The following is a 27,949-nucleotide window of genomic DNA, read 5'->3' as shown; positions in this document are numbered from 1 at the left end:
CTGATGAGACAAAAATAGAGCTTTTTGGTCTAAACTCCACTCGCCGTGTTTGGAGGAAGAAGAAGGATGAGTACAACCCCAAGAACACCATCCCAACCGTGAAGCATGGAGGTGGAAACATCATTCTTTGGGGATGCTTTTCTGCAAAGGGTACAGGATGACTGCACCGTATTGAGGGGAGGATGGATGGGGCCATGTATCGCGAGATCTTGGCCAACAACCTCCTTCCCTCAGTAAGAGCATTGAAGATGGGTCGTGGCTGGGTCTTCCAGCATGACAACGACCCGAAACACACAGCCAGGGCAACTAAGGAGTGGCGCCGTAAGAAGCATCTCAAGGTCCTGGAGTGGCCTAGCCAGTCTCCAGACCTGAACCCAATAGAAAATCTTTGGAGGGGGCTGAAAGTCCGTATTGCCCAGCGACAGCCCCGAAACCTGAAGGATCTGGAGAAGATCTGTATGGAGGAGTGGGCCAAAATCCCTGCTGCAGTGTGTGCAAACCTGGTCAAGAACTACAGGAAACGTATGATCTCTGTAATTGCAAACAAAGGTTTCTGTACCAAATATTAAGATCTGCTTTTCTGATGTATCAAATACTTATGTCATGCAATAAAATGCAAATTAATTACTTAAAAATCATACAATGTGATTTTCTGGATTTTTGTTTTAGATTCCGTCTCTCATAGTTGAAGTGTACCCATGATAGAAATTACAGACCTCTACATGCTTTGTAAGTAGGAAAACCTGCAAAATCGGCAGTGTATCAAATACTTGTTCTCCCCACTGTACGTCTTCACGTGGTAGCAACTGTGTGTACTAGAGCTGGGAATAGCCGGTGACCTCACAATACGATATTATCAAGATACTTAGGTGCCGATATACGTTATGTATTGCGATTCTCACGATTCAATATGTTATGATTCAAATACTGTGATTTTGATGAGATTCGATGTTCCAAACATATTGCTCCTCATATGTCTGCTGCAGAGACAAGAGAGAGCCATGAGAAAACACGTTTTGATCAGTCATGGAAATTAAAGTGCTCCCTAAATGAAATGGTGATGGAGAACAAGCTATGGAGTTGTTGGTGCAGGTACAGCCAACTACTCCAAAAATAATATTGTCAAAACGATACGATATATCATCAGAAATAATATCTAGATATGTAACTATATCGATTTTGGTCCCCATCGCTAGTTTGTACACTATATTAGTCTAAGGTGGTCTGCTATTTGTGTGTATGTATATGTATGTTCCCGAAGCCCCACAGTGCAGTCTCACGCTGCCACGCTGTCCCACTGGGTATAGTACAGTATGAAATGCATGTGAATGTCCCTGTAATCTGAGGCACCCTGACTCTACCTCACTCCATAATGCATTAGATCAATAACAGCACTATAAATAACAGTGACATACACACACACATATATACACACACATATACACACACATATACACACACACACACATATATATATACACACACACATTTACACACACATATACACACACATATACACACACACATATATACAACCACACACACACACACTCCTCCTGTCTCCATATCTCCCTGCAGTGCTGCCCTGTGGACACGTTTGTGGTGTGGGACAACCCTCTGAGCTGTGTCATTACTGTGTGTGCTTGTGTACAGGTGACTGTCAAATATGTGACAGTCACAGGAGGCTGGTGTCACCTTCATTGGGGAGGATGGGCTCGTGGTGATGGCTGGAGCGGAATTAGTGGAATGGTGTCAAATACATCAAAAACATGGTTTCCATGTGTTTGATGCCATTCCATTGACTCTATTCCAGCCATTATTATGAGCCGTCCTCCCCTCAGCAGCCTCCTGTGATGACAGTGTATATGGGTGTGTCTGTGTTGTGTATCTGTGTGTGGTGTGTACGTGTGTATGTATCTGTGTGGTGTGTATGTATCTGTGTGGTGTGTATGTGTGTGTGTGTATCTGTGGGTGGTGTGTATGTGTAAGTGTGTGTGCTTGCGTACATGTGACTGAGTGTGGTGTGTGTGTGTATCTGCGTGTGTAACTGTAAGTGTGTGTGAGAGAGAGTGTGTGAGAGAGTGTGTGTGTGAGAGAGAGTGTGTGAGAGAGAGAGTGTGTGTGAGAGAGAGTGTGTGAGAGAGAGCCCTGCGGCGCTGGTTTCTTCATTATCTCTTGCGATAGTAAATCAGAGAAAACAGGGAGCTGTGTTCAGAGGCAGGATGGATGGCCCCTCAACCACATAACAGCACAGAGCTGAGCAGAGCAGCCCAGGCTGGCCATATAAACCAGTGAAACTCTATCCCCGGCCCGGCCGGACCACCTCCACTGGGGGTCAACCAGCCCCCCTGACCCCACATAATTTAGACCCGAACTGAGAGAGGGGGACCTCTGCGCTCCCCAAGAGCGCTTCAAGAAGGGGGGTGCAGCTGTCTTTTGGATTCTCACAACGCACGCCTTTTAGCAGCTCAAAGGGAGCAGTCGAGAGAGAAGGCGGTCACAGGTCAGACCAGCCAACTTTCATGCCCGCCTCCCTCTGAAGTTTTCAGCTTTTTTACTGCTTCCAGATTTCCCAGCCGTAACACGCTTCCCAGGTGACTGTGAAGGGGGAAACGTACCTCCTCACACATCGCAAATAATCAAAACCATCTTGTCAGCTCCTCTGGTTTTGGACTGGGTCCTCTGTGTGTTTGCCTATGTGTGTGTGTGTGTGTGTGTGTGTGTGTGTGTGTGTGTGTGTGTGTGTGTGTGTGTGTGTGTGTGTGTGTGTGTGTGTGTGTGTGTGTGTGTGTGTGTGTGTGTGTGTGTGTGTGTGTGTGTGTGTGTGTGTGTGTGTGTGTGTGTGTGTCTTTGTGTCTTTGTGTCTTTTTCTAATTGTAACCGCATACTAAGCCCAGACGAGTTACAGTCATTTTGACCCTTCCCATCCCCTTCGGATGGTGCTGGCCTGACATTTCTTCCCTTTGGTCATGGTGGAGGCATACAGGATTTCAGTGCTAGCTCACATTTTGTCGTGTGTGATGGAGGATGTGTGCATTAACTTTGGGAGGCCACAGGAGACGTGGCACTGAATGCATTAATGGAGTGACTGGTTCTCCCCAGAAAGGAGGACTGATGTAATTGCAGACCGTGCCGAGGGAATTGCTTCGAAGGAATAAAATGGCTGCCCCTATAACACATTTCTATGTATTTGCCAGAAATAAATCTGGTGACCTTTTCAGTGGCAGTGAGTGAATGGCTCACATGCACAGATATGGAATCATATCTCTGACACATGCACTAATCTCTTTCTCTCTCTCTCTCTCCCTCCCTCCCTCTCCATCTATTCCTCCCTCCCTCTCCCTTTCCCTCTCCATCTCTCTCCCTCTCTCTCCTCCACACACATAGAGTACACACATATCAGCCCCTGAAGGAAGGAAGGAAGGAAGGAAGGAAGGAAGGAAGGAAGGAAGGAAGGAAGGAAGGAAGGAAGGAAGGAAGGAAGGAAGGAAGGAAGGAAGGAAGGAAGGAAGGATAGGAGAGCTGCTGTCATTGGGCAAGCAGGCAGGCAGAGATGTCGCATCCCCAGAGCGCCTGATGCCTGAGATGTGTGAAGCAGGACAAAGAGGGGAGAGAGAGAGGGAGAGAGGGGATGAGCAGGAGGAGGGAGAGAAATGACATCTCCAAAAGCACCCATCCGTGAGCCCAGGGAGCCCCTCCCTAATCAAACACATGCACACAGAGTGAAAGCCAGCAGCCATGGCACCAGTAATAGCTGGGAGATAGAGACGAAGCCCCCAGCCTGCTCAGCTGGCTGAGGGACGCGTGCAGCCTTTGTCCCCACAGGAAAAGACAACTACATATTTACCTTGCTTTGGCCTTGGAGATGAAAAATAGCTTGGGCATAATGACATGACAAAATATATAATTCATTGTGTGTTTGACTGAGTTGGACATGTTCAGTATTGATTTCCCTGGGTCTAATCAAACTCCTCTGCGTCAAGGTCAAATCACTGTCTTAGAGAGAGAGAGAGAGAGGTTAGAGAGAAAACAAGCTGACGCAGCAATCCAGGCTGCATGGACAGAGAGAGGGAGATGGGGACCCATGTGGTTGACTCGCTCTCTTCTCTTTTCGATCTGTTTAATCACATGTAGCCATATGGGTGCACAGTGTGCTGCATTAATTAGACCCCAGAGCAGCGGCTCACACACTGACACACTCGCTAGGCTACCGGTGGAGGAGAGGAGAGGCAGTGTGAGAGAGGTAGTCTACCTCTCTCCCAGGAGAAAACGGCTACCTGATCTATTTCACCTGACGGAGCAGCTTTGTTTTTGAGCAGGATCATGGCCACCATCATCACCACCACCACCCCTCAGCTGTGTTGTGAAAGCCGCTGTGCTTGGTTGAACAATTGGCTCAGTTTGTGTGATGGTGTGCTGGTTGCACAGTGGAGACTTGGAGGGAAGCAACAGATTTGATCTGATCGTACTGCTGGGTGGCTCCTGGTGTAATTAAAATAATCTATATTTGGGGAAATGGGAGGTACCTATTATTGTATCTAGCTAGTTGAAAAATTACAATTTTGCTTCTGGCCTCAAGGTGCAGAACATTGATTAAAATGATCATTTTTATAACTATCCAGTCCTTAGAAGTCTCACTGTGTGTTAGCTAATTAGACACTATACCAGTGCCTTCATGTTCTGTGTCATGTAAATGGTCAAAATGAAAAATAACAAGTCTCTCGAAAATGACTTCCTAGACTGCTTCAGATCCTGTCCAATATGGGGTTATACTGCCCTCGTCTCTGTGTGAGCCTAATAATTAACATAGAAGTAAATGTACACAGAGGCAGCCCTAATTCGCAGGTCTATATTTAGCAGTGCCTGTGTTTGTCAGGTGCTGTGGTGTTGTCGTCGATCGGTCCGTTGCTGCTGCATGGTGCCTGACTACAGGTCAGTGTCTCGAATGAAGCCCCTTTCTTGTCTCCTTCAGACTCGTCATGGCGCTAATGATCCCTGCTGTCAGTTAGAAGATGGGACGGCAGGCAGGCTGCTAGTCTGTACTATACTAGCCTAGCCTATACACTGGGCTGTTTCCTGTTTGCATTGCCAGAGCACTGTAGCCGCGGCAGGCGTTTCTGAGCCCCATTCTCTCACTTTAATGCTCATGCTTTAAAAGACAAGCATCAGGCATCAGGACTGTTTTGTTGGATGGAACCGATGCAGAGCTCCAAGTATTATGTATGTAAATGTGTACTTCACAGATTATATAAGCCTGTATAAGCACTGCGCGGGGTTAATTACTGAAACAACTGGGGGATGGAGCAAGGGGGGCTTGTATGTGTGTGTGTGTGTGTGTGTGTGTATCTGTGCCAGTGTTTGTGTATCTGTGTGTGTTAGTGTTGCGTGTGTGTGTGTTAGCGTTTCTCTCTTCAGATGTGTATGAGTTTAAGCCATGCACCATGTTAGTCTCTGACAGAAACAAAGCTCTGTGGAACTCTACTTGACTAAGTAACGTCTTAGTCAAGCCTCAGCTCTTTTATCTACTGCCACTTTAGATTACGTCTACTGCAGGTATAGTACTGCACATCATTAGCCCTTCACCATTTACCCTCCTTATCATTTTCTGTCTTTCATTTCTCTACAGGGATAATGTGTGATGTATCAGCATTAGAGAGAAAGGTAGAGGGAGAGATGCTGGAATAAAAAGGGATGTGTTCAGACAAAGAGAACATACAGCTAGACTAGGAGGAGAGCGATGCAGAGAGGTAGGGGAATGTGTACAGACAAAGAGAGCATAAAGGATGATAGGGGAGGGAGGGAGGGAGGGAGGGAGGTGTAATGTTTTTCTTCCAGTCATCCTATTTCACTGTGTGTAGTTGTCATGAAAATGTGTCATTCTGCCTTGCCCTGGGGGAGAGGACAAGGTGGCAGGCCGTCCAGACTCTGAGCTCTGTCTCCACACCACTGGATAAACACAGCCGCAGGAACACCACGCATAACCTTTCTCAATGGAGCGCCTCATCTTCCCATCTTCCCACAAAGGAGGAAAGAGAGCAGCTTGTCTTCTCTCATCCTTCTATCTTCTTCTCACTGTCTCTGGCAGAACTCACACTCCCTTGCTATCTTTGCCTATTGCTGGCGGCAGCCTGAATGGAATTTTCAGCCAGATTCACACACATTCAGATTCCGGACACTGCTTCAGTGTCTGTGTCTCTGCCTGACCTTTGCTGTTTGCCAGAGCTCTTAGGGTGTTTAGAATTCCAGAGTATCACATGTATAGTCCCACAGAGGGCCCTGGTGCCATGGGTGGGCCACTGTCCCAGTTGCTAGGCTGGTGAGGTAGAGGCTGGAGCTAGGGGCCAAAGCTGGGGGGCGAGGCTGGGAAGCGAGCAGGGATTCTGGGGGTCATGGGGATAAATGGGCGATACGGGTCAGTGTTTGCCCAGCTGTCTCCAGGGCCAGTTGAAGAGGGAGGGATAGTTAGAGGGTTGAGGACGGAAGGGGGTTTAGGAGGGTGGTGGGCGTAGGACAGGATAGTTAGAGGGGTGAGGACGGAAGGGGGTTTAGGAGGGTGGTGGGCGTAGGACGGGATAGTTAGAGGGTTGAGGACGGAAGGGGGTTTAGGAGGGTGGTGGGCGTAGGACGGGATAGTTAGAGGGGTGAGGACGGAAGGGGGTTTAGGAGGGTGGTGGGCGTAGGACGGGATAGTTAGAGGGTTGAGGACGGAAGGGGGTTTAGGAGGGTGGTGGGCGTAGGACGGGATAGTTAGAGGGGTGAGGACGGAAGGGGGTTTAGGAGGGTGGTGGGCGTAGGAAGGGATAGTTAGAGGGGTGAGGACAGAAGGGGGTTTAGGAGGGTGGTGGGCGTAGGAAGGGATAGTTAGAGGGGTGAGGACGGAGTGGGGCGAGGACATAGGGGGGTGTGGGGTATAGAGGGGTACCGTTAAAGGAGTGAGGATGGAGGGGGGTGTAGAGGGGGTGGGGGGCGTAGAGAGGGATAGTTAAAGGGGTGAGGACAGAGTGGGGTGTAGTGGGGGTGGGGGTGTAGAGAGGGATAGTTAAAGGAGTGAGGACGGAGGGGGATGTAGGGGTTGGGTGGCGTAGGGAGGGATAGTTAGAGGGGTGGGGACAGAGGGGGGTGTAGGGGTTGGGTGGCGTAGGGAGGGATAGTTAGAGGGGTGAGGACGGTGGGGGGTGTAGGGGTTGGGGGGCGTAGGGAGGGATAGTTAGAGGGGTGGGGACAGAGGGGGGTGTAGGGGTTGGGTGGCGTAGGGAGGGATAGTTAGAGGGGTGAGGACGGTGGGGGGTGTAGGGGTTGGGGGGCGTAGGGAGGGATAGTTAGAGGGGTGAGGACAGAGGTGGGTGTAGGGGTTGGGGGGCGTAGGGAGGGATAGTTAGAGGGGTGAGGATGGGGGGGGGGGGGGGGGTGTAGTGGGGTTGGGGGTTGGGGGGCGTAGGGAGGGGTAGTTAGAGGGGTGAGGACGGAGGGGGGTGTAGGGGTTGGGGGCGTATTGGGGGATAGTTAGGTTAGAGGGGTGAGGACGGGGGGGGGGGGCGTAGGGAGGGATAGTTAGAGGGGTGAGGACGGAGGGGGGTGTAGGGGTTGGGGGGCGTATTGGGGGATAGTTAGGTTAGAGGGGTGAGGACGGGGGGGGGGGGGGGGGGGCGTAGGGAGGGATAGTTAGAGGGGTGAGACGGAGGGTGGTGTAGGGGTTGGGGGGCGTATTGGGGGATAGTTAGGTTAGAGGGGTGAGGACGGGGGGGGGGGGGGGGCGTAGGGAGGGATAGTTAGAGGAGTGAGGACGGAGGGGGATGTGGGGGGGGGGTTTGGAGGTGGACAGGGAGTGGCCTTCTCTTTGATAAATCACAGAAGACAAAGTGGTGGGATGAGGCCCCTGTCTTACATCACGACAGGGGAGGGGTTTGGGGGGTTGGGGGAATGTATGGAGGGGAGAGCTGGCCCTGTGATGTTTAGAGGAGAATGCAGCTGTATCAGTTTCAGAGCGCGGCCACCCTCTCTTTACCCTCCTCCACTGTTCCCTGTCCTGCAGGGGCTCCTGGCTTGTGTTTCCACTAATGTCTTCCTCATCCACAGACACTGTAATCCCCACAAAGCCCCCCCTGTCGTCTTGCCCGGCAAATTTCCCCTCTTCTTTTATTTTCCACCCACATCTCCAGAATGCGGAATTGAAAAATTAAGTCCACCACCTCAGTTGCGGTGACATATCACTTTGTTGGCCGTTGCCAACCGATGAAGACCCTGGTCCCCAGGAGTGTGATTGCATTAGCATGGCCTGGCAGGCAGGGCTCACCAGTGACATGATGATATAGGCTGCGTTCTGATGCCAACAGAGATCTGCTTTACACATCTCATTTATATATTTATTTACCCCCCAGTCACGGGGTGACCTCTGGACACTTGCTCTCATCCCTCCATCTCTCCCTCTCTCCACTCCTCCCTCCGTCCCTCCCTCTCTCCAGTCCCCCCTCCTCCCTCTCCCTCTTTCCCTCTATCCTTCCATCCATCTGCCTCTCCCTCTATCCTTCCTTCCATCTCTCCCTCCCTCCCTCCATCCCTCCCTCCAGTGGTTAATTTGAGCCAGCTCCTACCGGAACAAGATCCGTCACCTCTCAGATTTGACTTTATTTGTTCATGCACCTATTTTCCCAGATCCGGTACCTCTGGCGGCATGACTTGACATGGGGAGAGTCATTGTGGGAGGTTTTGAAAACTAAGGTAGGACATTTTTTCCCCTTTACCTTCACAGCACAGAACAAGTTTGAAATGTGAATATGTGCTTCATATTATCACATAGGCAGGAGGCATATATATTCTCATGTGTGTGTTCTGCTGTAGTCTACATTGTTCTATTTTATTTGAAGATATATTCCGATATTGTGATATTTGTTTTACTGCTACATTGATGTCTTGAAAATTATATTAAATATGTGACACATATTTCATATAATTTTCAAGACATCAACCCCAGCTGTGGGGTTCAGCTGAGTATGTGTGCATATGGTGGGTGTTCTGCAGTGTCGTCTAAAAATGTTGCTGTACATTGATATAAGAAATTGGGACTTGTGTAAGCCCCGCAGCTATACTCAAGTAAGTGTGCAGTGACGTCTAAAATGCTTTGAATAATTAACACCTTGAATAATTAACACCCCCCCCCCCCCCCCCCCCCCACACTGTGTTACGGGACCTCACGATTTACAAATTAGGCACTCCCTCCCTCCCTGCCTCTATCCTTCCCTCCATCCCTCCATCTCCCTCCCTGCCTCTATGCCTCTATCCTTCCCTCCATCCCTCCATCTCCCTCCCTCCCTCCCTCCCTGCCTCTATGCCTCTATCCTTCCCTCCATCCCTCCATCTCCCTCCCTCCCTGCCTCTATCCTTCCCTCCATCTCCCTCCCTCCCTCCCTGCCTCTATCCTTCCCTCCATCCCTCCATCTCCCTCCCTCCCTCCCTGCCTCTATCCTTCCCTCCATCCCTCCACCTCCCTCCCTCCCTCCCTGCCTCTATCCTTCCATCTCCCTCCCTCCCTGCCTTTATCCTTCCCTCCATCTCCCTCCCTCCCTGCCTCTATCCTTCCCTCCATCCCTCCATCTATTCCTCCATCTCTCCCTCCCTCCTCCTCTCCCTCAATCCCTCCCTCTCTCCAGTCCTCCCTCCATCCCTCCCTCCATCCTTCCCTCCATCCTTCCCTCCATCCTTCCCTCTATTTCTCCCTCCCTCATCCCGTAGTCCCTCCCTCCCTCCCTCCTTCCATCCCTCTCTCTCTCTCTCTCCCTCCCTCCTTCCATCTCTCTCTCTCTTTCTCTCTCTCTCCCTCCCTCCCTCTCTCTCTCATCCTCTCATCAGCCCCAGGTCGTATGGATGTTTACTAGTGGGACCAGCGCTGCTGAATAAAACCAAGCCAACATGATCTGACATACTCACTCAGATAGAATGACTTCCACTGTAGGTTCCAGGGTTTTGTGTATTAACATATACAGAACATACAATAAACACCCAGAGTCACTGACATGTTAGATAATATGATACATACTGGTGACTGTTACTCCTTTTTATTTTACTGACACGCTAACCATAAAAACCAGTGTCTATAAATAGACATTACTCACCTCATCTATGGCTATCTCGTCACTCTTGGTTTATTTAGACTTTCCGCTTATTGTCATAGATTTATAGTAGTCTGTAGATGTCGTCCAGAGTGATGGAATGAGAATGTGTTGTTGTTGTTGATGTGTGTCTCCATCTCTCTATCGCTGTCTAGAGGCAGGGCGTTCAGTCCTGGGGGTCTGAGAGAATCCCAGAGAGCAGAGAGCTGATCCCCAGCCTGGGACTGAAGAGTGGAGACTGGTGAGAGCCTGGAGGGGAGCTGTTGTTGTTGGACGATGAGGTAAGGAGAAGGAGAACCCTTCTGCCCTGGGTTCTGTGTTTAATCACATGGCTTTACCCATGGATCAGTGGAGTGATGCTATTGCTGCTGATTGCATCATCCACATTCACAGGGGCGGATGTGCGGTGTGAGGGCTGGATGTGGGGTTATGATGTTATTATAGAGCAAGGATCATCTACTAGATTCAGCCGCGGGACAAATTATTCTTGAGCGGATGTTCAGGGGGTCAGAAAATAATTAAAAATCATTTGTAGACTGCAAATTGACCGTAAGACACCCAACCAGATATAATATTTGATTATAACAATCATTTCAAACCTTGCTTACATTTGTATACAATCACATATCTCTCTATTATGCGTGGGAATAGTTGGGAACAGATTTGCAAAATTAAAATCAGTTGGGGCTGATTTCTTGGTGTTTTTACAGTCTTTTATGTCCAACAATGAAAATTCAGCAATTGAAAAAAATATATATAATGATAATACGATTTATTTAGGGGCCAAATAAAACCACCCACGGGCCAAATTCGTCACGGAGCCTCCAGTTGTGGAACCCTGTTATAGAGGAAGGGTGATCTGGTGATCTCTAGACCTCTCCATAATCCATTAACATGACCATCTCCCTCTCCAGCCTGAGCTTCCAGTCTGGTGACCATGACCAGGTGGTCAAGGGGCAAAATACCAGGGAACACAACACAGGGATGTTATTAGTTAAGAGGAGGTAGCGCTAATTGAATCACTGTAATTAAGCACAGGGAGCCCTTAGAGACTTGGAGGATGCATTTTATGCATATTCTATAATCAAGTTCAATAGGCTACATCTGTCGGTACAAGCTATGAAATATGAAACTATGAAATGATGACTTAATTTACTTTTTTCTCTCTTGGTCCTGCACCTATAAAAATAGCACTACACCACTCCTCACAGCTAAACCTTTTAGAGATCCCCTCTTGATGGCGGATCATTTTCTTTTTCATTTTAAAGTATATTTTCTGCAGTTCTACACGTTACCATGGGGCGGAGAGAAAATGTTGCAATTTTCTAACACATTTCATGCTACTCAACACATTTTTCCATGGGGCAGAGTGAATTCTTTTTCAGTTTTAAAGCTAATTTCCTGCAATGCTACACATTTTGATATGACTTATGACATGTTAATGTTTTCTGATTAGAGTGACTAACAAAATCTTTTGTGGCCCTCTGGAGGTCAGGGACCCTGGGCATGTGCCCTGCATGGCTGGTCGGTATTCGGCCATGATTACTACAAGTTTAGATAGCTGGCTCGACAAATTTACCAATATAAAAATTGTTAGCTGACTTTGCTAATTGAGTGACTATCAGTGACTGACATGACAAGATAAAAACTGCTGATACACAACAAAATTTAGAAATTGCACCTTGTGTATTCTACAATTCTAACTCTCAACAGTAAGTTGAGACCCCGACTTGGTCGGGACCCCCTAGCAGCCTGGGGCCCTAAGCGACTGCTTATGTCGCTTATGCCTGGTGCCGGCCCTGCACATGGGGCTGACTAACTGACCTGGGGACAGGGGGAAGGACAGGAAGGGCACTCAGGGTCAAAGCTTATGTAGCTGAGTGGTGGATTGCTTTTATAACAACCTTTCTCTATGACTAGCACAATCCATCTTCTGCTACTGTACAGATTGGTAATAAGCCTCCTAACCTGCCCCCATTGTTAGATCAGTAGATGAGAAGAGATTAATATAATTTCTCTTTAGATGGTTTTAACCTGTACTGATAGTCTCCCGTTTGTTGAATGTCCAAGGGTTCATACCAGCGGGGACTGCTCATTGGACAGACAGGGAAGAAAGACACTGCCATCTGCTGGACGGACAACTGCAGACACTGTACTCAGGACTCATCACTAGCAGGCAGGATGATTATCACTCTCTTCCCCTTTCCCCAAAACTTGTAATACTGTAATACTGTAATACAGACCTTTCCTCAGCTTTACATTGTTCACACTCCTAGAGAGAGGATCTCTTATTGTCCTGCATGATTGCAAATTATTGATCGGCATCGCACAGGCTTTGACCAACTCTTTTCATAATTCTCTCTGCCGCGTCTCTCTTGAGTCAGTCATGCAGAGTGATTCTCTGCTTAATTCTCTGCTGAACATCCTTCCCCTACGCTTCTGCTACAAATATGCTCCATGCAAAGGTAGCAACACAGCCACTCACACACCTACGGAACCCACACAGAGCTCCCCAGTGGTCCCGTAGTCTTTGTTCTCTGTAGGTCTGTCCCTGTGCTGTGATTCAGAGTGTGTTGTGCTGCTACGGGAGGCCTGATTAGAGGAGTACAAGCCTAGCTGGGCTTGTTTATCGATGCACAGGGCTCAGGTCAACGCCGGAGGACTGTCAGCTATACTCAGCGGCGCAGTCAATCACTGGCCAGGGAGCCTGGACAATGGCTTCTGCTGGACACACACACACACATACAGTATGCACGGACCCCCCCCCCACCCCACCCACCCCTTCATCGTACAAACAAACAGGAGGAACAGTCTCCTGTTCTCAAGAAATTAGGTATCCAAAAGTTACACAGTACACAGTACAGCTTCCTAACCCAGCACCTGTGGAAACTATACACTCTGTTCTGAGCCAGAGGACACCCTAATACACTTTGTCACCACAATTGTCTGTGGTTCTGCTTCTTTACCTGGCTGGCTGCAGCTGGTATTGGTTAACAGACACTCACAGGGCTTGATGGAGATCATTTGAGACTTGTGCTCAGTCAGCCCATGCACCAATCAATAGCTGGGGATTTGTCAACACTCCTGCGAGGAACCATTCAGCTATCTCTCTGGCCTCATCACATCACCTGCTCTGTTCCAACAGCCACAGCTGGCTGATGTAAAATATCAACAGTGAGGTTGCAGGCATACAATTGCATTTTTAAAATGGGCATGTAACTGAGGAAATGTATTGGTTTAAATGTGCTGGGAAATGGAAAAACATCTCATTGCAATCCAGGCAATCCAGATCTCTCTCTGTGTGTGTGTGTGTGTGTGTGTGTGTGTGTGTGTGTGTGTGTGTGTGTGTGTGTGTGTGTGTGTGTGTGTGTGCGTGCGTGCGTGCGTGCGTGCGTGCGTGCGTGCGTGCGTGTGTGTGGTGTCTGCATTTCTGTTTGTGTATCCATACTGCATGTCAAATGGTAGCCGTGAGATTGAAAACAATGTGTCGGTGGTGGAATGTACCAGTGTTCTGAACTCCACAGAGTATTACCAGGAGAATCAGCCAGCAACCTGATTACTGCCCTGTGGAAGTGGTGGGCTTCTATTCACTCGAGATTTGACAGGCGTGTCCTCTCCTTCACACTGACACACACACACACACACACACACGCACACACATGGAAATGTGTGACAATGTAAGAAGTTGCTCTGCATTGATTTAAACCAGTCTCCTCCGTGTTTCATCTCCAGCAGTGAACACAGCAGGGTTTAGATCTAACAGTTTTCATATTGCACTACGAGACAGAGTTCACCAGCCAGCTTTAATATGAAAAATCTGCTGATGTTTGCGACCTCTTTTATTATTATTCTAATTTGCTTTTCAATAACTGCAGTGTGACATGTTGTTTGGCAAGAGATAATGCCTGTCATAATGCGATAACAGAGAATGAAGAATTCTCCTTCCCTCCTCTCTCCCTCCTTCCCTCCCACCTCCCTCCTGTCTTCCTCCCTCCCCCTCTCTCCTGTATCTCTCCCTCCCCCTCTCCTCTCTCCCTCCCCCTCCCTCCTGTCTTCCTCCCCCTCTCTCCTGTCTCCCTCCCTCCCCCTCCCTCCTGTCTTCCTCCCTCCCCTTCTCGCCTGTATCCCTCCCTCCCCCTCTCTCCTGTATCCCTCCCTCCCCTCTCTCCTCTCTCCTTCCCACCCCCTCCCTCCTGTCTTCCTCCCTCCCCCCTCTCCTGTCTCCTGTCTCCCTCCCCCTCCCTCCTGTCTTCCTCCCTCCCCCTCTCTCCTGTATCCCTCCCACCCCTCTCTCCTCTCTCCTTCCAACCCCCTCCCTCCTGTCTTCCTCCCCCTCTCTCCTGTCTCCCTCCCTCCCCCTCTCTCCTGTATCCCTCCCACCCCTCTCTCCTCTCTCCTTCCAACCCCCTCCCTCCTGTCTTCCTCCCCCTCTCTCCTGTCTCCCTCCCTCCCCCTCTCTCCTGTATCCCTCCCACCCCTCTCTCCTCTCTCCTTCCAACCCCCTCCCTCCTGTCTTCCTCCCCCTCTCTCCTGTCTCTCTCCCTCCCCCTCTCTCCTGTCTCCCATATGAGTCCTGCCACTTACAGCCAGAGCAGCTTTTTAAACCACAACCACACAGGGATTAACAGTGGCTCTGCTCTGTATGTTCCTACATTCATAATTGACATGTCTTCAATTAGTGACAAATGCGTGGTGGGGTTTTGTGCTTGCCTAATTTGCATATGCCTTAGAACTAGTAAAGGACCGAAGGGGGGGGGGGGGGGGGGGGGTGTGTGTGTGTGTGTGTGTGTGTGTGTGTGTGTGTGTGTGTGTGTGTGTGTGTGTGTGTGTGTGTGTGTGTGTGTGTGTGTGTGTGTGTGTGTGTGTGTGTGTGTGTGTGTGTGTGTGCGCGCTCCAGCAGTGATGGGTGTGTGCAGTCAATGTTGACATCTCCTCTCCAGCTGTCTTTGTTCAGGTGCTTCGTCCTGTGTGCCCTCATTCTTCCAACCAATAGCCCTCAGAATAATTCCCACAATGGGACTCCAAATGGAGGTTGGGCCCTTAATGAAATGCCTCTGGGTCCCTGAGCTTCATATGTACACCGGCCTAATTGGAAATGATAACTGCCCTTTGTGAAAACAGGACGAAGGGGAGAAATGCAGTGAGTCACGGAAATTACAGGAGCTGAAAGAGAGGCGTGACAACCAGGCTTATTATTATCTCTCAAGGTCCAAAACTCTTGAACGTGCCGTCCTTGGCCAGCTCTCCTACTATCTCTCTCAGAATGACCTTCTTGATCCAAATCAGTCAGGTTTCAAGACTAGTCATTCAACTGAGACTGCTCTTCTCTGTGTCACGGAGGCGCTCCGCACTGCTAAAGCTAATTCTCTCTCCTCTGCTCTCATCCTTCTAGACCTATCGGCTGCCTTTGATACTGTGAACCATCAGATCCTCCTCTCCACCCTCTCCGAGCTGGGCATCTCCGGCAAGGTCCACGCTTGGATTGCGTCCTACCTGACAGGTCGCTCCTACCAGGTGGCGTGGCGAGAATCTGTCTCCGCACCACGTGCTCTCACCACTGGTGTCCCCCAGGGCTCTGTTCTAGGCCCTCTCCTATTCTCGCTATACACCAAGTCACTTGGCTCTGTCATATCCTCACATGGTCTCTCCTATCATTGCTATGCAGACGACACACAATTAATCTTCTCCTTTCCCCCCTCTGATAACCAGGTGGTGAATCGCATCTCTGCATGTCTGGCAGACATATCAGTGTGGATGACGGATCACCACCTCAAGCTGAACCTCGGCAAGACGGAGCTGCTCTTCCTCCCGGGGAAGGACTGCCCGTTCCATGATCTCGCCATCACGGTTGACAACTCCATTGTGTCCTCCTCCCAGAGTGCTAAGAACCTTGGCGTGATCCTGGACAACACCCTGTCGTTCTCAACTAACATCAAGGCGGTGACCCGTTCCTGTAGGTTCATGCTCTACAACATTCGCAGAGTACGACCCTGCCTCACGCTGGAAGCGGCGCAGGTCCTAATCCAGGCACTTGTCATCTCCCGTCTGGATTACTGCAACTCGCTGTTGGCTGGGCTCCCTGCCTGTGCCATTAAACCCCTACAACTCATCCAGAACGCCGCAGCCCGTCTGGTGTTCAACTTTCCCAAGTTCTCTCACGTCACCCCGCTCCTCCGCTCTCTCCACTGGCTTCCAGTTGAAGCTCGCATCCGCTACAAGACCATGGTGCTTGCCTACGGAGCTGTGAGGGGAACGGCACCTCCGTACCTTCAGGCTCTGATCAGGCCCTACACCCAAACAAGGGCACTGCGTTCATCCACCTCTGGCCTGCTCGCCTCCCTACCTCTGAGGAAGTACAGTTCCCGCTCAGCCCAGTCAAAACTGTTCGCTGCTCTGGCACCCCAATGGTGGAACAAACTCCCTCACGACGCCAGGTCAGCGGAGTCAATCACCACCTTCCGGAGACACCTGAAACCCCACCTCTTTAAGGAATACCTAGGATAGGATAAAGTAATCCTTCTAACCCCCCCCCTTAAAAGAGTTAGATGTACTATTGTAAAGTGGTTGTTCCACTGGATATCATAAGGTGAATGCACCAATTTGTAAGTCGCTCTGGATAAGAGCGTCTGCTAAATGACTTAAATGTAAATGTAAATGTAAGGTCTAATAAAGGACGAGACCAGGCTTAGCAACAGATTGCCTACTCGCTCTCTCTCTCCCCCACACCCCTCTTCTTCTTCCCCCAACTGAAAATCAATGTCATTCGGCACACTTTGCTCTGCTCTGTTCTGCCACCAGCCCTTCCCCTCCTGTCTTTCATCAAATACCTTTTCCGAGGAATAAGACACCTCTCAAATCAATTCACCTTGTGCCCTCTATTGAACGGTTTGGACAATAATCAAAGAGGAGGGGGGGGGAAGGGGTGCCACTGGACAGTACACACACTCTCATAAAGCTTAACTCATACACTAGCATGGTGTACTCAACTCATCCTGGTTGGCCCTGTCCAGGGGTAACTTTGGATGGGGCCACAGTGACCCCTGCCCCCCCCTGTCTCAGTCCCCAGTGTCTATGATGCAACATCTTGAATTCCTATCTGGCCACCCCTCGGAGCCTGGTTCCTCTCTAGGTTTCTTCCTAGGTTCCTGCCTTTCATGGGAGTTTTTCCTAGCCACTGTGCTATTTCATCTCCATTGCTTGTTCTTTGGGGTTTTAGGCTGGGTATCTGTATAAGCACTTTGTGGCAACTGCTGATGTAAAAAGGGCCTATCTGATTTGTCACACCCTGATCTCTTTCACCTGTCTCCACCCGCTCCAGGTTTCGCCCAACTTCCCCATTATCCCCTGTGTATTTACACCTGTGTTCTCTGTTTGTCCGTTGCCAGTTCGTCTTGTTTGTCAAGTCAACCAGCGTTTTTGTTATCTGCTCCTGCTTTTCCCAGTCTCTCTTTTTCTCGCCCTCCTGGTTTTGACCCTTGCCTGTCCTGGCTCTGAGCCCACCTGCCTGACCGCTCTGCCTACCCCTGACCCTGAGCCTGCCTGCCGACCTGTACCTTCGCCCCCCACCTCTGGATTGTTGACCTCTGCCTACCCTGATCCTGAGCCTGCCTGCCGTCCGGTACCGTTGCCCCACCTCTGGTTTAGTGACCCCTGCCTGCCTTGACCCTGAGCCTGCCTGCCGTCCGGTGCATTTGCACCACCTCTGGTTTAGTGACCCCTGCCTGCCTTGACCCTGAGCCTGCCTGCCGTCCGGTACCTTTGCCCCACCTCTGGTTTAGTGACCCCTGCCTGCCTTGACCCTGAGCCTGCCTGCCGTCTGGTACCGTTGCCCCACCTCTGGTTTAGTGACCCCTGCCTGCCGTCCGGTACCGTTGCCCCACCTCTGGTTTAGTGACCCCTGCCTGCCGTCCGGTACCGTTGCCCCACCTCTGGTTTAGTGACCCCTGCCTGCCGTCCGGTACCGTTGCCCCACCTCTGGTTTAGTGACCCCTGCCTGCCGTCCGGTACCGTTGCCCCACCTCTGGTTTACTGACCCCTGTCTGCCTTGACCTGTCTATTGCCTGCCCCTGTTGGTATATTAAACCATTGTTAATTCAACGTGTCTGCATCTGGGTCTTACCTTGATTCCTGATCATCTGATTTGTCACAAATTCACAAAGGTCTTTATGTTGTGCTCGAAGCCAGTACAGTGCCAATACAGTGACAATGGTTCACATTATCTCGCAGAGAATCTAGTTTGCAAGACAATGGACATTATTCGTTTTTTCAATCACAATTTCATCACCACAATAGTGTTTGCAAATCTCAGGTCACATGTCAAGACCGTGTGCTGTAGAGAAAAAGTGGAAAACTAAGAAAAGTTTCACCCTCTTATGGGAAGGCAATTGTGTTTTTTTCCAATCATTTTTATATTGTGTATTTTTCTAACACATCCACTATAACTTGTTATTCTTGATTGTATTGCACCTTGTCAAGTCCGGCAGAGGTAATTTCATCTGTCTCTTGGGCATTAAAGTTGGAATCCGTAGCAGTGAAACTGCCATGTTCGTTTGCGATATTACAACAGCGAAGACGTTACTTCAAACACCGTACAGACGGACATCATTGCACGTGCGATAGAACAGCAGAGTATTTACTACATGGTTGTTTTACTTTCATGCTGCAGCTCCTCTCCTCCATTTCATAAACAAAACAAAAACAATAACATAAATGCCGGGGGCGGCCAGTGGCGTTGTTTCTCCTAATGTGGATCTCAGCTTTAGGCCTAGATTCAATCAGATCAACCGTTAACCGGGGATAACAGACACCCACATAGGGGATGTTTTGGCGGTGTAGGAGGTGGAACTGCATTGGAGTCGTAAAATGGTGAGCAGCTGCTCTTGCGATCATGGTCACGAAGCCACACCCGTCCCACTCCTGTTACCAGTTCAGAAAGAGAAAGTGTAGGCTATAAAGACATAATTACACTCAAATTGAAAAATCATTCAACTAAATAATGAAGATTTCTATCAGGGTTGCATGGGATTTCTGTTAATGCGACTCCATGCAGTCAATGGCAATGTCCGCTTTAGGTGTAATGCCGGGAGCCACTTGTGGATTTAACAGCTCTAAAGCAGTTCCCCTTCTGACAACATCAAAACAACCCTAGGCAGATGTTAGCTACAGCGGATCTGATTGAATAGAGGCCTTAAAGGTACCTAGACAAGAAGGACAGTCACCATTGGAAATCCATCATGATTAATTGATCAATATCATCCAGGGAATATAACCTTGTAGGGGTAATCAATTGCCTGCTGCCAGCCTAGGATGAGATTTGACCAACATAATATTGACCTCTGGACTGCTGAGTTGCAAAATATTAAAGAAAGAAAGAAAGAAAAGAACAATCATCAAGCAGAGGTAGGAAATTCCAGTCCTCGAGGGCCTGATTGGTGTCACAGTTTTGCCCCAGCTCCAGCCAACACACCTGACTCCAATAATCACCTAATTTCAATGGTCAGTTTAGAATGCAATTTGATTAATCAGCTGTGTTTGCTAGGGATGGAGAAAAAGTGTGACACCAATCAGGCCCTCGAGGACCGGAGTTTCCCACCTCTGATGGGGGGAAAAAATAGATCAATTGTTAAAGGCTGAGGGGATTCTCCTAGCTAGCCTGTTCCTCTAGTTAACATGGCTCTGCTGTTGTATATAGTAATGACACCCAGTGATGTAAAGGGACGATGGGAGGTGGTGTGGGGTGGGGGGGGCAGTGGTGTAAAGTACTTAAGTAAAAATACTTAATAAGTACTCCAAGTTTTTTTTTTGTATCTGTACTTTACTTAACTATTTATATTTTTGACAACTTTTACTTGTACTTCACTACATGCCTACATTTAGCAGGACAGAAAAATAGTCCAATTCACACACTTATCAAGAGAACATCCCTGGTCTTCCCTGCTACCTGATCTGTCAGATTCACTCAACACAAACGCTTTGTTTGTAAATGATGTCTGAGTGTTGGAGTGTACCTCTCGCTCTCCGTAAATTAAAAAAACAAGAAAATTGTGCCGTCCGATTTGCTTAATATAAGGAATTTTAAATGATTTATACTTTTACTTTTACTTTTGATACTTAAGTACATTTTATAAGTTACATTTACTTTTGATACTTAAGTATATTTAGAACCAAATACTTTTAGACTTTTACTCAAGTAGTGTTTTACCGGCTGACTTTCACTTTTACTTGAGTCATTTTTTATCTTTACTTTTACTCAAGTATGGCAATTGGGTACTTTTTCCACCACTGGTCTCAGGTTGCCCCTGGGAGCAGATTGGTCCTGAAGCAGGAGTGGCTCACAGAGAGAGAGGGAAAAGGATGCTCCTTTGACCCAGGATGTTTACCCTGATGGAGTTAGCTGGAGGGGAGGAATGCGCTCTCTTTCTCTTTCTCTGTGGACAGCCATCTGTGTGCTTTAATATAATGATATATGAAGAGATTTTTTAATGTATGCTGATGTGGCCGGTAATCATGGCACTGTTGCTAGGTATGGGAATTGGGATCTAAGATATGTTGCAGTCATTAGTGTTGGGGTGATGGGGTCTGAATTATTCAGTACATACATGACAACAAGAAGATAATGGCATGAATGTGGTTATTCTATTTTTGCCCGAAAACACTGCTTGTCGATTATCACAATATATCAACTATATACAGTAAAATCAAATCAAATCACATTTTATTCGTCACATACACATGGTTAGCAGATATTAATGCGAGTGTAGCGAAATGCGTGTGCTTCTAGTTCCGACAGTGCAGTAATATCTAACAAGTAATCTAACAACTACCTAATACACACAAATCTAAAGGGGTGAATGAGAATATGTACATGTAAGTATATGGATGAGCGGCATAGGCAAGGTGCAATAGATGGTATAAAATACAGTATATACATGTGATATGAATGATGTAACATATGTAAACATTATTAAAGTGTCATTATTTAGAGTGCATTGTATAAAGTGACTAGTGATCCATTTATTAAAGTGGCCAGTGACTGGGTCTCAATGTAGGCAGCAACCTCTCTGAGCCAGTGATTGCTGTTTAGCAGTCTGATGGCCTTGAGATCAACTGTTTTTCAGTTTGATGCACATGTACTGACCTCGCCTTCTGGATGGTAGCGGTGTGAACAGGCTGTGGCTCTGTGGTTAATGTCCTTGATGATATTTTTGGCCTTCCTGTGACATTGGGTGCTATAGGTGTCATGGAGGGCAGGTAGTTTGCCCCCGGTGATGCGTTGTGCAGACCGCACCACCCTCTGGAGAGCCTTGCGGTTGAGGGCGGTGCAGTTGCCACACCAGGCTGTGATACAGCCCGACAGGATGCTCTCGATTGTGCATCTGTAAAAGTTTGTCAGGGTTTTGGGTGACAAGCCAAATTTCTTCTGCTGTGCCTTCTTCACCACACTGTCTGTGTGAGTGGACCATTTCAGTTTGTCTGTGATGTGTACGCCGAGGAACTTAAACATTTCCACCTTCTCCACTGCTGTCCCTTCAATGTGAATATGGGAGTGCTCCCTCTGCTGTTTCCTGAAGTCCACGATCATCTCCTTTGTTTTGTTGACGTTGAGTGAGAGGTTGTTTTCCTGACACGACACTCCAAGTGCCCTCACCTCCTCCCTGTAGGCTGTCTCTTCGTTGTTGGTAATCAAGCCCACTACTGTTGTGTCGTCTGCAAACTTGATGATTGAGTTGAAGGCATGCATGGCCATGCAGTCGTGGGTGAACAGGGAGTACAGTAGGGGGCTGGGCATGCACCCTTGTGGGGCCCAGTGTTGAGGGTCAGCGAAGTGGAGATGATGTTTCCTACCTTCACCACCTGGGGTCGGCCCGTCAGAAAGTCCAGGACCCAATTGCACAGGGCGGGGTTGAGACCCAGGGCCTCCAGCTTGATGGTGAGCTTGGAGTGTACTATGGTGTTGAATGCTGAGCTGTAGTCAATGAACAACATTCTTACATAGGTATTCCTGTTGTCCAGATGGGATAGGGCAGTGTGCAGTGTGCAGTGTGATGGCAATTGCATCGTCTGTGGACCTGTTTGGGCGGTATGCAAACTGAAGTGGTTCTAGGCTGGCCGGTAAGGTGGAGGTGATATGATCCTTGACTAGTCTCTCGAAGCACTTCATGATGACAGAAGTGAGTGCTACAGGGCGGTAGTCATTTAGTTCAGTTATCTTTGCTTCCTTGGGTACAGGAACAATGGTAGCCATCTTGAAGCATGTGGGGACAACAGATTGGAATAGGGAGCGATTGAATATGTACGTAAACACACCAGCCAGCTGGTCTGTGCATGCTTTGAGGACGCGGCTAGGGATCCCGTCTGGGGCAGCAGCCTTGCAAGGGTTAACACGTTTAAATGTTTTACTCACGTCAGCAATGGAGAAGGAGAGGGGCGCAGTCCTTGTTAGCGGGCCTCAATGGTGGCACTGTATTATCCTCAAAGCGGGCAAAGAAGGTGTTTAGTTTGTCTGGAAGCGTGACGTCGATGTCCATGATCGTGGCTGGATTTCGTTTTGTAGTCCGTGATTTCCTGTAGACCCTGCCACATACGTCTTGTGTCTGAGCCGTTGACTTGCGACTCCACCTTGTCCCTGTACTGGCATTTCACTTGTTTGATTGCCTTGCTGAGGGAATAGCTACACTGTTTATATTCAGACATATTCCCAGACCTCTTTCCATGGTTAAATGCGGTGGATCGTGCTTTCAGTTTTGCGCGAATGCTGCCATCCATCCACGGTTTCTGGTTAGAGTAGGTTTTAATAGTCACAGTGGGTACAATATCTCCAATGCACTTCTTTATAAACGCACTCACTGAGTCAGTGTATAGGTCGATGTTGTTCTCTGAGGCTGACATATTAGTCAGCGTGATCAAAACAATCTTGAAGCGTGGCTTTCTATTAGTCGGAACAGCGTTGAATGGTTCTCGTCACTGGTACATCCTTTTTAAGTTTGTGCCTATAAGACAGAAGGAGCAAGATGGCATCGTGGTCGGATTTGCCGAAGGGAGGGTGGTGTAGGGCTTTGTATGCATCGCGGAAGATAGAGTAGCTGTGGACGAGGGTGTTGCGCATGCGCGTAGCGCAATCAATACGCTGGTAGAATTTAGGTAGACTTGTTCTCAAATTTGCTTTGCTAAAATCTCCAGCTACAATAAATGCAGCCTCAGGATGTATGGTTTCCAGATTGCATATAGTCCAGTGATGTTCCTTGATGGCCGTCTTGGTGTCTGCTTGAGGGGGAATGTACACAACTGTGACTATAACTGATGAGAATTATCTTGGTAGGTAAAGAGGAAAGTAGAAAGGAAAGAGAAAGAGAACAGGGGATAGGTTAGAGGGTAAAGGACATGATAGAGGGCGTTGTAATTTGTTCAGGATGATGCACAGTCTCTATCCAGGTCAGGGTGGAGCGGGGTGAGAGCTACTGTTCAGCTCAGATGGCCAATGGAAACTCAATCAGCCCTTTTGTGACCGGGCCATTCAAAAAGCCATGCGTACAAAATGAAGGGCTTTAAATGTAATCTCCCAGATAATAGACTCCTGCTGAGTCCTGGCCAGTGGGGATCAATGCTGGGTAGGGAACTCCTAGAACTAGAGAGAGACGTTCTCCTCCTTCTTCTGCCAGGGACCAGAGAGACTCTACCTCCAGCCCCTCGTCCATCATCAGTTGACTGGTGGAGGGGGATGGGGCTACAATCACTGCCTTTATCCCAGCTGCAGCTCCCTGACCACCTCCTCAACTCTCTGTGTGGATTATGGAATGACTCTCTCTCTCTCACTAAGTCTCTATGGCATCACCCATAGACACAGACAGATAGAGGACAGTGTATGAAAGAGCCATTCACTCTCCTCATCTGAGAGCTCTTCTAATCAGCGAGTGGCAGAGGCAATTTAATCTCCACAAAGCCAGAGATTGTCAGAATGAACTACTCATGGTGATTCCTCTCTACTGGCTTTACTATACTGTAACTATTCTACTATAATACTGTAACTACATCTGAATATGTCCGTCCCTCTGCACTCCAGGACTCCAGGGGTAATGGGAGGATGGAACTCATATAGAAGAGTAAAAGGAGTTTGTTATCCACATTCTGCTCTCTGTAGACTAGGGCAATGGCGACATGCATTGCCCCAAAGCTGCAAGTCATAGGAGAGGAGAGTATTATCCATGAGAGTGCTTTGGATCTCATGTCCAAACAGGATCCTTACCAGCTGCAGTCACCCTCGTCCGTCCACCCCACCTAGCCTGATCTACCTCCACACACAGAGGGCCTCTGTCCCAGACGTCTCTCCACACATAAACTGTTCTCTCTGCTTCCGCATGGCAAGCGGTACAGGTGCATCAAGTCTGGCACCAACAGGCTCCTGAACAGCTTCCATCCCCAAGCCATAAGACTGCTAAATAGCTAACAAAATAGCTACACAGACTATCTGAGTTGACCCTTGTGTTTTATTATTATTTTTGCACTGTCTCTGTGCACACTCACAGGGCCCTACACACTCACACACAGTGACACTCCAACACACACACAAACACTCAATTCATCATTTTCTCACACACATAATATGCACATACATTTATACTGATTCTACACTCACACCCACTCACATACAATCATCATACACGCTGCTGCTACTCTGTTTATATTATATCCTGATGCCCAGTCACTTTACCCATATACATACCTACCTGTATAGATCCAGTGTCCCTGCACATTGTAAATATGGTACTGGAACTGACCCTGTATATAGTATGCATACTTACTTACCCTCTCGTGTTCTTCTTATTTCTATTTCTTGTTGTGTTTTTGTTCTTCCTTATGTTATTTTTAGTATTACATTGTTATTGATTCATGCATTGTTGAGTTTAGAGCGTGCAAGAAAGGCATTTCACTGTACTTGTGCACGTGACATTAAAACTTGAAACTTGAAACACCTGGAGAAAGACGTATGAGACTCCATCTCTCCCTGTCTGTCTCATAGCATTGTACATATTCATTCAGCCTGTAAAACACACTGCAGACAGGAGCACTCTCACAGGAACACTGCATATTATCACCCAGGCCTGAATCCAACCTGACCCGTCCACAATACCTAACAGTTGGCTGGACAATAGAGGTGTGGAGCAATTGTGCAGGAGGATGGTGTCACTCCCTCCCAACGGTCCTTCAGTCTGCCCCTCCACTCCCCATCTCCTCATGTCCTCACACGCTGCATTAGGACAGTATGGGCTGCCTGGAACACGCGGCCGCTCTCCATGGAGGTGACGCTCCCCTACAATGCCCCTTGTTGAACAGAGGAAGAACAAGGAGTGGTCATGGGGACCCAGAGTCCATGGGGATCCCAGGCACAGCCCTGAGCTCTTATTGCACTGGAGAGGGTCAAGGGGCACAAGTGCATGGAAACTGCGACAAGAATACAGGTCAAGAGTGTCGGACACACAGCACAACATAAGCATTCATAGCACCCAGACATCCTCTCATTCAGAACCCCCACAATGGCCAATAGGCTGTTGAGAAATGGAGAGAGGTTTATTGTTCCAGCAACTGTTCCAATGTCATGGAAATGAATGAGGAAAAAGGTGGTTTTGTGTTTTGTGTGGAATTGCATTATTTCCCTCCTGTCTTTCTCTGCTCTCATTTGGAGTTTGACGTGAGAGGTGGAGTGCTGAGACTGTTGCCAGTTATCCTCACCACACAGCAAGACACACTTGAGATCAGAACATTGGCAGGATCAGAGTTGGAGTGTGTTCAGAGCCGTGTGTGTATTCAGACTCCTGTCGTTCCCCATCAGAGGGCTGCCATTTGTCAGACTGGAAGCTGCTCTTTCAAATGAACAACAAAAGGCTCTTTTCCCAATGTTCTCCTCTCTGTAGACCCACGGCTTTCCTTTTGAATTGGGCAAAGCCAGGAGCGCAAAGACAAAGAATGAATAAATGAAGCAACACAAAAAAGGATTTAGAAACTCATGTAAGCAGAGCCATCCCAAGTGGGCCGCAGAAAGGGTGAGATACAGAATGCAGGGAGAGAAAGGCGGAAGAAAGAGGAGGAATAACTACTTTAAATAGATAGATAAGAGTGTAGGGAAATTCTCCCATGCCATTCTTTGTTTACTTGTTTCTAGTTTTGCCCACACAGGCTCTTATTGTAGCAGTTCTCAGTAGAGCTGTGGCTGAATCCTCTGTGGCCACTACAGTGCAGCCCAGTCCAGATGGCCTGTTCTGTTCTCCCTACAGCCACCCACAGTACTACTGAAGTCCACCACCCGATGTGGAGAGACAACACAGGGCCTGTAGAATCGCTGGTTGTAACCCCAGCAGGAGTCCAGCCCTCCCAGTCCGTCATCCTGCCTCGCCTGCTGCTGTTCTCAGGAGGGCCCTGCCTGCAGCTGTGAGGTAGGTCTCAAGGTCCAAGGAGCCCCTCTATAGCGGTAACGCCCCCTCTACCCTGCAGGTAAAACGCGCCTCCATTATCTCTGACACACAGGCTGCACACTTCACTTCACAGGCGGTAACAAGCTAGAACCAGCACATGGGATCCGCTCTCCCACCCACCTCTAAGCAATCACATTCCCTCTTTCTCCAGCGCTCTCTCTCCCTCAATCTCTCTCTCTCAATCTCTCTCTCTCCCCACCTGAGCAGTTTAAGGGAGTGTGGTGAGTAAAGATAGCAAATAGCTTTTTAGAAGCTGGTTTCAATCTAGTAAATATTTCATTTTCTAACAGAGCAACTGCTAAATGCTTTCTATCATTTATGTGGCTCGATGTACAGTGCTTGTCCTTGAGCAAGATGTGGCACCACCAACTCATAAACACTGTATTTGTGTACTCCCACAAGTGCAAGATAAACTAAAAAAACAACAATGTTCCACACCCTCCTTTGTATACCGTATACTGTATATCGCTCTACATTAGGGGTAAGCAACTGTGTTCCTGGAGTGCCACAGGTATTAGGTTCCAACTAGGCACCACACCTTTACCAACTGAGCTAATTGATCCGTTCAGTGATTGCCTAAATTCAACACACCTGGTCTTCCAGGTCGGTTCAATCAAAAACAGGGCCATGGTTGCCTACCCCTAATCTACATGGTCTCCTACCTAATCTCTGTCTACGTTCTTCTCCCTAACGAACATAATGATGTATGTTTCCAGGACTGTTTTCCTAAAAAAAAAAAATCTGCTTCGTTTTTTGTTTCCTTGCCACGGTACTAACAAGTATTGCGATACTGGTATCGTCCTGGCCCTAATACATAAGCCTCGTTCATACCTGGTGCTAACATGCGTCCTTTGTCTTGATCTTGTATACATTCTGATTGTGCCAATTTATTAGCCGATGCATCTACACATGGTATTAAAATGTTTCTCTTATCCATCCACTGTGTCCGCATTGTGACCAGATATCCCTGTATGCTAATTATTTTACAGATATTTGTTCTAAATTTAAAAATATATATCTATTTTAAGACACATTAATACCATAAGTCAATAGTGCCACCTGTCAATGATTTTAGAGGGTGGGATAATGATGAGTTACATTTATTTGTATTTTATTTATGTAACCTTTATTTAACTAGGCAAGTCAGTTAAGAACAAATTCTTATTCACAATGACGGCCTACCGTCATTGCCCAATTCTGATATTTCTCCCACTAATTGATCTTTTGTTCAATCACATCATATCTTTTCACATCATATCTTTTTCAGAGCTGATTTGATTGGTCAAAAGACCAATACATTTTTTAAAAGCACAGGCTCTGGAGGCCCCCCAACCCTCGAAAATAAAAATAATACCATATGAACACGTCATAAGCCAT

General features: G+C 48.1%; 1 protein-coding gene across 3 annotated transcripts in view; it reads left to right on the top strand.

Moving 5' to 3' along the window:
- Positions 1-8,552: 8,552 nt before the first annotated feature.
- Positions 8,553-27,949, top strand: part of LOC139563316 (cartilage intermediate layer protein 1-like) — a 47,544-nt gene continuing 28,147 nt past the window's right edge. The window contains exons 1-2 of one of the 3 annotated variants that reach the window (XM_071381919.1): positions 8,553-8,718; positions 10,262-10,387. In XM_071381919.1, the coding sequence (XP_071238020.1) occupies positions 10,383-10,387 (5 nt within the window). In that variant the 5' untranslated portion in view covers positions 8,553-8,718; positions 10,262-10,382. Of the gene's footprint in view, positions 8,719-10,261; positions 10,388-26,431; positions 26,534-27,949 lie in introns of those variants that run through there. The other 2 variants (XM_071381920.1, XM_071381923.1) reach the window with 2 other exon arrangements.

This window comes from Salvelinus alpinus, chromosome 33 (genome assembly GCF_045679555.1).
Source record: "Salvelinus alpinus chromosome 33, SLU_Salpinus.1, whole genome shotgun sequence".
Taxonomy (NCBI): Eukaryota; Metazoa; Chordata; class Actinopteri; order Salmoniformes; family Salmonidae; genus Salvelinus; species Salvelinus alpinus.
Note: the sequence above shows the minus strand (reverse complement) of the source record. Positions and strands in the feature narration are given on the sequence as shown.